Genomic DNA, 12,829 nt, shown 5'->3' on the forward strand with positions numbered 1-12,829 from the left:
CCTGCAGCCGACCTCCTTATGAATTATGAATCCATCCCTGGCTGGAGCTCAGCAGCCATCTTACAGCCTGTGCTGACCTGGGGCTGTCCTCAGTGTTCCCGGACAGCTGCTCATGCTGCAGGTTTTGGTAGGGAGCTGGCAGGCTGGCTGCCAGCAACTCCTGTTTTAAGGCTACTGCTCCAAGGAAATTCTTACTGTTGGGGGCAGGTGTATCTACAAACCAGGCCACTGCCTGTGGGAGCTGGTGTTCAGATGATCTGTGGAACGCCAGCCCTTGTGGACTGGGTGCTGGGTAGCGTGGGTTGCACTGCTGCTCCGTGGGCACATGGGGTAGATGTAGTAGTAGCACAGACCCTGTTCAGACAAGCTGGTATTTGTATACATGGTCAGCTACATCAGCAAGTCTTTGTGTCCCAGGATTGTGTTTTTAGGGTAATTTCATGTGCTGTGATGCTGCTTTCCCTCAGCGGTTCTGTATGTCAGTATGTAAAGTACATTACACTGTGTTAAGGTGTGAAAGGAACTGCCCTGTGCTCAGATGCATGTGGGGACACCCAAATGCAGGTGGATACCATTCTGAGGAGACAGCAAGTGGAGGGGTAGGGGGGGAGAGCAGCTCTGAGGGCAAACTGTTTGATGTGAGGCCATGGCCTAGCACATGTGTGGAAGCAAGCAGGTGGAGAGCCTGGGCATCCCTCCAGGTCAGTTGGTGTTTCCCTTCCTCACACCAAGTTGAGGATGTGCTTCAACTGAAATGTGGAATGAGGGGAGGTAGAGCAATGCCTGTTGTGCCGCTGTCTGAAGAAGTGCTCCTGCCAAAACATATGCCTGACTGGCAAGCAGCCCACCTGCCTGCAGCCAACCGACCATCCCCTGTGCCGAGTTGCAGCTGGGCAAGGTTGTGTGGTTATTCCAAAAGCATTGTCTGTTTTCCAGGAGATGTTTTTGATATTGATGTTCACTCACCCATGACTACCTTGCTTAGCTAACTAAAGAGACTGCATGCTAGGGGTGTTACATTCTGCCTAAGACGTGTCACATGTGACCCTGTAATGGCGTGTACTTGGAGAAGGGATGTTTCTATGAATTGTCAAGCTGCATGAGGCATCGTGCTGTTCCTAGATAACTGAAAGTATGCCTGAATTGTACAGGGAAAGAACAAAGAGAAGAAATCGAGTTTTGTAATGCCACAAAAGAAAGCTTAACTTGTTTTCTTGCTTTTTTTTTAGAGAACACCTGTTCCCAGCGCTGAAGCATTCCGATGGTTCTTTTAAGCACTAGTGTATCTTATTTTCAAGGCAGTCCGAAGTGAATGGCAAGCTAAAGTCTTGTTTTAAGAAACTGCTTAGTCTACCACTGAAGAATATACTCAGATACTATTTTCATTTCTGTATAGGGGTTTCCTCAAAAGCAAAAGACAAAAATCTGGGAGCCTGGGGAATTGGCTGGCTTATTCACATTCAGTACACTGATTCTTTCTTTGATGTAACTTAGCTATACTAGTGAAGTTGTTGTCTATTTTTAAAGTGGCTGTTAAAAAAAAAAAAAAAACGCAAAAAAACAAACAAAAAAAAAAAGTTTGGGTAAACCCCTGCTATAAAGTCATGTATCTTTGAAAAGTAACATATCTATACTTCATTTTCAAATATATGTGTTTCAGTACTGTAAACTGTACAGATAGCCGCTTGTATTTTGTGTGTTTAGACACAAGGAGACAATCATGTCTGAGCATCTATGGAGATTAATGGTTTGTACACAACGGTGTGGTTCTGCGAGTTAAATCCGGAGCAATAAATCCTAGCTTTAAATATTATTTTGCTAGTTGTTTAGCAGCAGCAGCAACAGCAGCACTGTTTTATCATGCATCCTTCCATAGAGACTTGATACCAAGTTTTGCAAGAGAAAAAGATTGTGATGCATCTAGCAATTACCTTCCATCATGGTGTTGTAAGAAGGGAAGACGTAAAATGTAAGATTAATCTTTCACGCACTATATTAGAGTAGTGGTTAATGCACTTGCCTTGCTTCCAAAGGAGCTTTACATAGGGGTATCCATCCAAAAATGCTGTATGGTGTTTGACCCACTTTTCACTGTGTTCTAAGGCGAACTGCCCAGCCTACGTGGATGTGCATAAAGTTTGTTCTAGGATGCAAAATGAAGTGAGCACGAGCCCTTAGTGTAAATAAGGACTCGGCTTCGTTGCCCTCCGTGTACGGGTTCTTATGTAAAGTTTTTGGTCGGTGGAGTAAATGTTTTCTAAAGTTGAATGCAGTATTTTTGGTCCAAGTGAAGCTCTTCACTGTTGAGTTTTGACCATTGGACTGGTTTGGGTCTCACTTGCAGTTGTATTTATTTGAGAACCTGAATATTTTTGCAGTATAAAACTGAATTTAAAAATACTTCAGTAACTCAGACCTGTTCTCCCTACTTGGTCCTTGGTCCACTGATCTCGGCTTTGCCGAACCACTGCTCCCTTAGGCCCTGAGCAGAGTGCTCTGCTGCTCTCCTTCCTGCTCTGTCTGCGTGGAGGAAATGGCTGGGAAGAATAAGGAGGATACTGAAACTTAGCGATACTTAATACTGGTTGACCATCATTTCTTATTGCTCGGTATGACAAAGCCATACCATTCATGAGTGAAAAGGCCATCCCGTCAAAGTAAGTGAATGCTGTTGTGCCGCATACTTGATAGATTTATCGTTTTATACAAAATAAGACTACCAGTAGTTTCACAGAACAGGTGCTGGGCATGGAAATAACTGATCAGTGGTGCACAGCCCACCCAAATCTTCTCTCATTTCAGCTGTTTCTTCGTGAGTGTGCTCAGTGCTCCAGCCTGTGGTCCCCAGTCACCCTCATGAGGTGAAGCGCGTGGGGTGGTGGGGAGCATGGCAGTGCGGGGCCTGTGTGGGTAAGAGGATGCTGGCTTTGGCAGGGGAGGGGGCTCTTGGAAGCCAAGGTTCTCCAGGAGGAGCCTTCTGAGATTACCTGCATGTGTCAGCAGGGCTGGGCTGGGCAGGGGTATGTCATTGTATGTGGAGGAGCATGGCTGAATGAAGGGTGGACGCACAGGCCTATGTCTTTGCGTGTATGACTTTGGAAATGGAGTGTTGCTCTCAAAGTGCTTCTGTCACAGTGCCCCTCCTTTTGCTTATAAGGGGTCATCAGTTGGATAACCATACAATGAGCTTTACGTCTGTTCTTATGTCAACTGTGTACGGATTTCTCTTTGTGTTTGAGACTTTTTGGTTAGGGCCTCTGTTGTTGACCGATTGACCAACACAAGCTCTATAAGGTCTTCTCTACCAAAACGCTGATTGATTTATCAACCGAAGCCTTATTTGCACATCTGGCTGGTAAGCTTGCCTTGCTTTTTGGAAAATTGTGATTGTTCTTAAAGAAGTAGAGACAAGATTAAATTCAGGCTACATTAGGTGTACAAAGAATATTCATAGAGATGTACTTACTGTCTAATACCCTAATGTTGCATGTCTTGATGTGCTTTCTTTTTTTTGTTTTGTCGTTTTGTTTTAAAGAACTGATGGATCTGTATATTGTAATTGTGGTGTTTTACATGTCAATTCAAAATTGTTAAAAAACAAACAAGCAAACCTGTTAATTACTGAAAAAGAACAAGAGTTGATTTTTCTTTGGTTTCCCCATGTGGCTTTCATTTTGGATATTGTTCCTTTACACCATTGCGGGTTTAGACTTGGGGAAAACAGTATTTCTGAGATGTAGTACACATAGAGCATTTTGGTTTGGGATGTTTGAAGAAGGAAATCCCTTTGCTGGCTTTCCCCCTCCCCTGTTGTATACATATTTGTAAAATGGTTTCTTTTTTTTTTCAAGTTCTAATGATCTAATTTGTGCTTTTCTCAAAGTCCAAAAATATTTTCCAGTATGAAAATCTGTATTCCTCTATGTCTTTCATTCACATGGTGCAAAAAAAAAAAAAGTTAGAAATTGTAAAAGAAAAGAAGAACACAATTTCACAGTCTTCTAGGTGTGAACACTAAGCCTAATGGAAGCATTGTTGGCATACCCCAGATAAATGTAGGAAAAATGGTAAGGCTGAACGGGAGGCACACGTACCCATTCTGTAAATTAATAACAGACCCCCCCTAAGAGGGAAATGCTCTCTTTTGTGCAGAACCCCTGGTATGTAAGTCATGCAATTAATGTTAAAGCATATCAAGTCTTTAAATGGGCTATATCTGTAATCAAATAATGAAGAAAGAAAGTAGTTAAATGAACATACCATTCAGGGTCGAATACACTCAGCAAAAAGCAGTAGTGGGTCTTTGATCATGGTTAGATGCATAGTGATATCAAACAGTGGATTCTCATGTAACAGCTAAATGTTTCAGATTTTGTTTTTATTAAATTTGGCAGTTTCACGCTGAGCTCTACTGTACTCTTAGTGAATAAAAGACAGCTCCTATGTTAGAAAGTACTCCATTTTCACAATTGCAGGGAACTAGGAGGTTTTTTTCAGAAACACGAGCCACAGAAATGTACTCCTTTCACAGTGTTCTCCTATTTCTGAACTGTGCAGTTATCTATTAAATTTTCTAATAGATATTTGTGTAAGGTGTATGTATGCTTGTGCAATTATGGAAAAAAAAAAAAAAACAGTTTTGGAAAACAGTGTATTTATGAAAAAAAAAAAAAATCACTTATGGGGCATGTACAAAACTGTATAAAAACATTCAATTTGCCCAGTAAAGTTGTTTTTGTGATATTTCTGTGTTGTTGAATAAAGGACTTTAGTATTCAAGATATCTCTCTTTTTCCATAAACAGGTTTTGTTTGTGGGATCTTAAGCAATGAAAATCTCTTTTAAAAAAGAATCCTCAAAATGATGAAGAGGGTCCAAAAGCTGACCTCAATCGCGCATTTGGGAATGAATGCTTATGAAGTGACGGTGCAATAGCTACACAACTAATTCCTTCTCAATTGGCAGTCATTGGAAACCCCATAAGTTGTGTACCTGCAGGTGATGCTGTGCTCTGAATTGTTTAAGACAGCAGAAAAATAACACCACCTTTGTAAGACTAGGAGTGTGATGTTGAGTTGTGAGAACTTGAAAAGTGGAGTTAGAAGGAAGACAGATTGCAGAAAAGCCTTCAGCCCTTTGGTGCAGACCTCTGTTGTATAATGGAGTGGGAGTGATGTGATGAGTTAGCAGTTTGTTTCATAGGGATGAGCGTATGATGGTGAAATCTCATCTGTAACTCTTGCAGCACACTGTAGACCTGAGGGTGAATTGTCACATCAGTACTGGAGCATTTGGGATTGCGAACATGGCTTGTGTAAGAATGACAGCAATATCCTTGTCTTTGTTTTTCTGCTTCTCAGTTTGAAGTTCTGCTCTTCACCCGCTCTACCTAGGAAATAGTTTCTCGTTTCCGTTTTCTTCCTTTGTGCTACAGACAGGTGCTAACATCATGCCAATAGGTGGGAGAGTGTGTGGCTGAGTGGGTAGCATGTCCCCTGACTGTCATGAAGCTTGGAATGTCATTGCTCTGCCATTACACCTCGCATAAACATAACGTCAGCTCAGTGTACCAGTGCAGGACTGTGAGAGGGGTGGAAAGAAGAGGTACGCCCGTTGGGCTGCAAGGTTCCTTCGATGCCAGCTGATTTTCTGGGAAGCCTAGGTGTATCCTTTTGGTTTTTAGAGAAAGCAACAAAACCAAAAGGAACAGAGGTGGATTTTCCCTTGATCCCATCTTCTCTCATCAAAATCCGTAAGGATATATGCTCTTATGAGACCTAGACCACTCGTTTGACAGTACCAGGGATGAGCCTTGAGTTGTTTGAAGAGGAGGAGGAAAGGGGCTGCCAAGTTGCTTAGGCACAGTCAGTGATCTCTCTGGATTAGATACAGAATTCACAGGGAGGAAATGTGCTAATTTCATGAAATGGTCGATTTGGAAGCAGGAAAAGGTCTCTGAGTTCCTATTCCTTTAATGCTTTCTCTTTCAACTTTTTTCCCCCAGGGTATTGTTTTATACTAGTTTGAATGAAAAATATCCCTTAGTTCCAGAGAAAACCTCACCCCAGATATGAACCCTGCAGTTTAAAACTACCTCTAGCTTTTTATAGCTTTTGTTTTTTAATTAAAAAAAAAAAAATCTTTAAAAAAACCAACAACAGCAAACCCAAACAAAAAAGAAGGTAATTCTTTAAAGCCAAAACTGACAAACTCATTAATGAAGATATTAAGAGGAAGGAAAATATCATTTTGCGAGAAGCTTGATTCTTCTAGGCTGTGCTGGACTCAATTTGTTTTTGCCACTAGCCATTTTGGCTTTCTCTGATATTTCTCCAAGGAACAAGTCTGAAATTATGAATGGCCTAGTGGTACGAGGCAACATGCTTCCTGGGAGATCCAGTCCTCCCTGGATTCCCATGGGCTTTGCTAGATAACTTGTGAAGTTGGAGGAAATTACTGTAAGGATTTACTCGGTCACCAGCATGTGTTGGGCATGGGTAGATGGACCTAAAATCTAAGAATCGCGTCATCTCAGTAGGAAATACACTGAAGTTTGAGACCATTGGACCTATCTAAGGAAGGAAAGATAAAGTTCAGTGTGAGCTTAGGTATCATAATCTCTTCCTACCATTGCCTTGATTCTCCTTTCTGTTCGGCTTTTAGGATAGACGTGTTTGGCTGGGTAGCAGGGACCTGCGAACGGCCATTTTGCCTTAGATAGAGTGAAAGAAATGTGTGTAGTAATCTCGTAACAGAAAAAGTCTGTGCCGCCTAAAGAAGCTGTAATGTTCAGGAAATAAGGGGTTCTATTGTTCTAAGTATTCAAACTATATGAAAGGGTTGTGGCATTATTCAATGAGCTGGAATAGTTTGTAATTCTATTGCCCATTCCCAGAAAAGGGGTTTTTAGACATGAACCCCAATGGGTTACTGGGCTTAGAAGGTAGTTCTTAGTCTAAGCTGACTGCTCCATGAGAAGATCTCGTAATTGAGGGTTCATCAGTCTGTGTAAGCCATCTTTGCCTTCCTGAGTGCAGGATCTTTCCTATAAAGCAGTCAGAATCCTTGTGGGCAGATTGTCAGATGTTGCCGTGTCAAACAGAGCCCAGACTAATTATTCAGAGCAGTTTTCCGCAGCTCTGTTCATAATGTGTATAAGCATCCTCCAGCTGAGAAGAAAACACCTTTATTTCCTTACTCCTCTACATCTGCCCTTGTTACAGAGTTAATAGCACTAGCCATCTGCACATCTTCAGGCAAAATAAATAAATTGGAAGGAATAGAGGACTGGTTTGCTAGACTTTTTTTTCTGTGGGAGGAGAGAGAAAAGAGCTAGCCCAGGTCAGAAGCTCCTGTTGCTGGCCCACCTCTCCTAATGTGGGTGCTCTCCTATATAGCCTGTGATTGCCTTTGGCAATCAGATGCAGCCCTGAAGAAGACCAGCATTAGGGTAAGCAGGGTCTGGGAGATAGGCAAACCTCTTGATCCTTCCGATTGCAGTGAAGGTGCTGGGGGGCTTGTAGGCAGAAAGAAAGCTTGCACATCAGGGTCGTGCCTAGAACAACTTGGCCTGTGTGTCTTGCAGAGATTCTGCTTTTGGCCGGGTGTCTGAACCACCAGCCTCTGTGAGAAGTGTGCTTTGTCTCTCATGTGCCTGCGTGTTGATGCTCGTGCCTAGGGCTGGGTAGCTCATTTGGCCAGCTGATGTTTTGGCTGAGGATGTGTGGTTTAATGCAAAACTGAACAACTGGCTTTCGAGCTGACTTTGGACAATTAGCAGGGTAAATAACCTGGTCTAACAAGATCTGCCACCCAGATTAGGAGGTATGAACCTAATTATTGCTTTCTGATACTCTCCTCTGACTTGTTTTGCCTTTTTGATCTGATTGTTTGCATTCCTAGACCTGATTTGCCTTTTTGATGCAATGCCATGTGACCTGCTGATTAATTTTTGTGAGCAACATAACCTCCAACCTATGGCTGACTCGCTATATTTTTATGCTGTGCTCCATAAACATTCATTCATTTCCTATGATTACTGTGTGAAAACAGACTTTTAAGAGCTAATAAACTTGGATTTGAACTGGACGAAGGGTTTTCTTGTGTTGATTCTTTCCTGTTGGTGAGAAAAAAAAAGAACGGAGAAAGGGAGGTACAGCCTTTGACTTGACATAACTGCAGTTCTCCCCACAGATGCTCTCCACAGCAGGCATGGCAATACCAGCGGCAGCGCCTTGAGTTCATTCTGTGGTAAGAAATGCTCCCTGCTTGAACTCAACCAAACTTTCAGGGCTGAGGTCTGGCGGAGAGGGGGAAGGGAAGCAGGGCTGCTCTAATTGCTCGCTGCGGCATCTCCTCTCCATAGCCCTGCTTTCTACATCGTGCTGACACGTGCAGAGCCGCCTCCAGCTGAGACCAATTAAGCATTTCGTTCACCGCCACTACTCCACGCCTGCCCGAGCCGGGCGATGCTCGCGGCTGCTTGCATGTTGTTGGGCAACCCCTCAGCACGAGTGGGTCTGGGTAACGTCCTCGCATGTTCTTGGGGCCTGATGTGCCCCAGGCGGCGACACGTGGCGAACATCTGGTCCTCAGCCTCAGCCGGCTGGAAAATGCTGCTGGCATTTCATTGAAATGAATTCTCACATTGCAGCTGTTCGCTGTGTCCCTCGGGGGATGCATGAGCTGGCAGCGGCTGGTAACCTGCTGAATGGTCCCTTCGAGGGGCTGCCTGGGGTGGGACATCACTTCTGCAGACTGGAAGCAGGTGGCTGAATGCCTGCATGTGGCTACACACAGTCCACCGATGTGAAGAATTCCTGTGCCTGTACCAATCTGACTCGCGGTACAAGCGTGCACAAAAATGGTGTTGTTAGGATGGCTCCGGCCACCACCGCGGGCCAATGAGGTGTGCGTGATCTTGATGTTGCTGAAGGAAGTGGGCAGCAGCAGAGAGGTCAGGCTGAGCTGTGCAGCTGAGTGATACAGGTCCTAGCCAGGCACCTTTTTGGGCACCAGCATCCCTACTTCTGCTGGAAAGGGTGACTTTGCAGAGGAAGCAATCCCTCCTGGTGTTTAACCACCCAGCGTGCTTCCATTGCAGCCTCAAGCAAATTTCTAACAAGTCAGTTTAATGGAACTTCCCTTAGCAGCATTGCTGTAGGATGCCCACCACCACTGTCCACCTTAGAAAAGATCATTATTACTGGAAAGAGGTTTTCTGTTCAGGTGCTGATATTACCTATGTTGCACGTGTAACTACTGCACAATGGATATGTGGTTGATGCTCACTACTTTCTCCAGGAGTTCATCCAAGTCACTGCATTTCAGGTGCTGGAAGCAACTGGAGTAGGACTAATGTGCCAGCTGGGGAGTCGCCCAGCAGCCAGTGGAGGGTGACACCCGTGATAGAAAGGGACATTCATTTGCCTTCCGGATGGAAGGGATGTGACACCTCTTGTCAAGTCCTATCTTTGTAGATTTGAGATGTGAGGCAGCAAGGCAGATGTCATGGCAAAAGGTCAGACGGCTGCAGCACTTTGCATGTGCAGGCCTTTGCCCCAGTGCTGCGATGGCACAAGCACTGGGCATAAGAACAAGCATGGCGAGTAGTTGCAGCACTTGTGTGGTTCTGTTCCCCTTAGCTCCTGTGGTTCTGCTCCCATTTTGCACCTCATTGAGATTTTGCACCACGAGACTTACTCAAAAGAGCACACTACATGTTGTCACGAGTCCTTCTCCACAGCTTGCCTGAGCCATGAGCTCCACATGGGTTTCCACCATGCATTGGATTTGGAGACCTCTCTGAGAGCTGTAGGAGATCAGCATCTCTGAGGTAACGGTACAGTGATGAATTTTAGAAGTGGATGGAAAATATGGGCTCAGGTCTGTTTGTGGTTGTCTGCAGAGTTTGAAACAAGGCCAGCTAACTAAGGCTGGCCACAAGCTGTGCTCCATAGAGGACTGGAATGCATTGCACTGATATGGGCATAATCGAGGCAGGGCAGAGAAAGCAAGCTTCTTCCTTGTGAAACCGGCCACTCAGGTGCCTCAGAGCTGCAGGCAGGAGAATAGATGGACCAGAAAGAGATGAATGAAGGACTCCTTGCCTGGGAGATGGCTTATGCTGCCCATAGTCCCTGTCTGGGGGTTGAGGCCACATCTAGGTCTCTTCCCCAGCCCTTTCTCTGCTCTGCCTGCCTGCAGTTCAGCCCTGGGAGCTGCTCTCTTCCAGCGCTTATGGAAACAGAGCCTGCTGCCTGCTGAGACCCTCTCAACTCCTCTTTTCCCATCAGTAAATGCAGGCAACCAGCACTTCGCGCCATTACACCTCCTTAGAGATGCAGGAAACACATGGGCTGTTTGTTTTCACATCTACCTACCTAATTGATGGGTTGAGAAAGGGGAGGCGGGAAGGGAACTTCAGCCCTATTAAACAGCGGGGAATTGCGTGCAGTAGATGAGGAGTGTTTGTATTGCAAACACCACCAGCCAAGCTCTCGGCATCCAGGACACAGCCGCGGCGGTGCCAGAGCCCTTGGTAAACATCTGCATTTTCAGGGTGTGGGGGATGATCAGTGCATGCAGGGTGCCCAGGATGGGTTCAGGCTGGAGGTGGCTGCCTTGCTTCTCAGCAGGGCTGTGCTCTGGAGAGAGGGGGAAAGAAAAATGGTGGGCTATGAGGCAGGTCTACAACCTGCACCAAGATGAGAGCGTCGCAGGGTGGCAGGGCTCAGGGTGGCCAAGGGGTGATGGTTCCCACTTGTCATTGCCAGCACAAGGCTGGGCTCAGCCTGATGGCGCGTTGAGCTGATTACCTCTCCCCTTTTAAAAATGATAATCAAAAAGAGGCGAGAGCCAGAGGTCCTTCAGCGAGTTATCATTTTCCCACACTGCACATCTGTGCTGAGCTGAGACGGCTTCCCCTGTGTGCCGAGCTGGAAACAAAGGGGGAATGGGAGCACCACCCAGCAGGGATGGGCAGGGGGCCCAATGCTACTCTGCAATAAGAGATCAATAGGCCCCCCCTCAAAGAATGTCAAGCGATCGCCCAGGCAGCTCCAGTCCAAAATGGAGAGCAGTGCTGTGGTGGGCTGCTGCCTCCATGGGAAGACGGGTTCACGCTGCAGTGACAGTGCCGCTCTGGGGCGGTGAGCCTGTGGGTCCCCCCGCCCCCAATCTGAGCAGTTTTCTGTCGATAATAAAAAAACAAAAACAAGCACGCCGTTCCCCAGGAACTCAGCCATTAGCATACTCGCCCTAATACTTTAATCCCCATCATTGTTTATAATCAGGCTGCATGCAAGGTTACGCATGGCACCGCCTGATTTATGAATATATATATTTTTCTGTTTTAATTGAAACGGCAACATTTAGGTTCCACCTTAACAGTGCACCTTAAAAGATTATCTCGGTTATTTCACAGGCACCGAGCCGGCACTAATAGTCCAAGGCAGATATTGAAAAGCAGCACAGGGCCAGGCAGATCTATTAGAAATTCCCATCCACGCGCCTCATACATATTGATTTCTGACACCAAGCAGCAGTGAAAGCCCCCGTGGGAATAATATATTTAGCAGGGTTCGCTGCGAGGAGGTCACAGAGTGCATACAGATTAGCTACAGAGGACCGAGGCACTAGTGTTGGAGCCAAATGCTAGATTTTATATCATTTTAATCTGAACTTTTATAATCCTTTTAGTTCTTCTTTCTCTGGCTGGCAGAGGGAAGGCTCCTCCGCATGGATCACGCATTTCCCCCCCACACCTTTATTCCTCCCATAAATGTGCAAATGCTGCTGTAATGGGGAGGAAGGCACCCTTAGCATAAGCAGGAAGAGGCACCAGCAGATTTGGGTTTTATATGTGGTGCGTGTACATGTATATATCCATACAGATAGGTATAGATATGCATGTGAACGGGTATCATAATGGTCATTCCAGCTGGAGAGATCTTTATTTGAAGATTTCCTTTCACGGGTTGTGTGTGTGTAAATCCCAGGCTCCAGCTTTAATGTGCAGGCATAAAGGGCTGCCAAAGACCCTCTTTTATTTTATTTTTATCCAAGAGCTTAATTGAGCAGAAGTCGCAGTTGTGCTGTTGAGCCTCGGAAAGCGATGACAGCAACAAAAAATACCTAAACAGCTTTAATTACCTTTCTGCGTATGCTGATGGAGAGGAAATGATGCCTGCTCGTTATGCGGGGAGGTGTTGTGACGGATCAGATGGAGGTGTCAGGAGGGAGCCAAGCAGGCGCTTGGGAGGCTGGAGCCATGCCAGCAGCACAGAGGGGAAGCTTGGGGTTGACACACTTTGACACCAGAGTGAAATGCACTCCGACAACAAAGGGAACCGGGAGGTTTCAGCTAAACAGACACAAAAGCTTACTGGCGTCTTCGGGGCGATAGAAACACGGTGACTTCCATTTGTCGCTTTTTTTTTTCCTTAGGAAAAGAGCCTTGCTATCGTTCTGCAATTAAAACCACCATGGGGACCCCCGCCTGTTGTGGGGTCAGCTCCTCCTCTCTGTAGGATACATACAGCATCCTCCCTGGATAGCAAAAGAGAACTCATTTTAGACTTGTTTTCTACTTCGCGAAATCAAGTGAAACATCTTTCTGTTCTCTCTCAAGCTATCGACGTGCTTGATGTGTTATGAGAGGCTGCAGTAATTTTCCTTTTCCTTCCTTCTGCAGCTGTCTGGATGCTCGTTTCTCTGCTTTATGTGGGTGGAGACCAGTATGCTGCCTTGCAAAACCCCTGTGCATCACATCTGCACTTCCCATGAACACTGAGATGCAACCTTGTGGGCAATGAGTGCTCCCACTTAC

At 45.5% G+C, this 12,829-nt stretch overlaps 1 protein-coding gene across 11 annotated transcripts in view; it reads left to right on the forward strand.

Annotated features, from left to right (window-relative positions):
* CXXC4 (CXXC finger protein 4) overlaps positions 1 to 12,829 on the forward strand; it is a 165,470-nt gene that overhangs the window by 91,870 nt on the left and 60,771 nt on the right. For 2 of the 11 annotated variants that reach the window (XR_016465895.1, XM_090138873.1), the window contains one exon: positions 1,230 to 8,892. The exons of the other annotated variants lie outside the window; for them this stretch is intronic. Coding sequence is in view for 1 of the 2 variants with exons in the window: in XM_090138873.1 (XP_089994999.1) it covers positions 1,230 to 1,274 (45 nt within the window). In the remaining variant the exon portion in view is untranslated. Of the gene's footprint in view, positions 1 to 1,229; positions 8,893 to 12,829 lie in introns of those variants that run through there. 11 annotated transcript variants of the gene reach the window in all.

Source organism: Phasianus colchicus, chromosome 4 (assembly GCF_987193195.1).
Source record: "Phasianus colchicus chromosome 4, bPhaCol1.hap1.1, whole genome shotgun sequence".
Lineage (NCBI taxonomy): Eukaryota > Metazoa > Chordata > Aves > Galliformes > Phasianidae > Phasianus > Phasianus colchicus.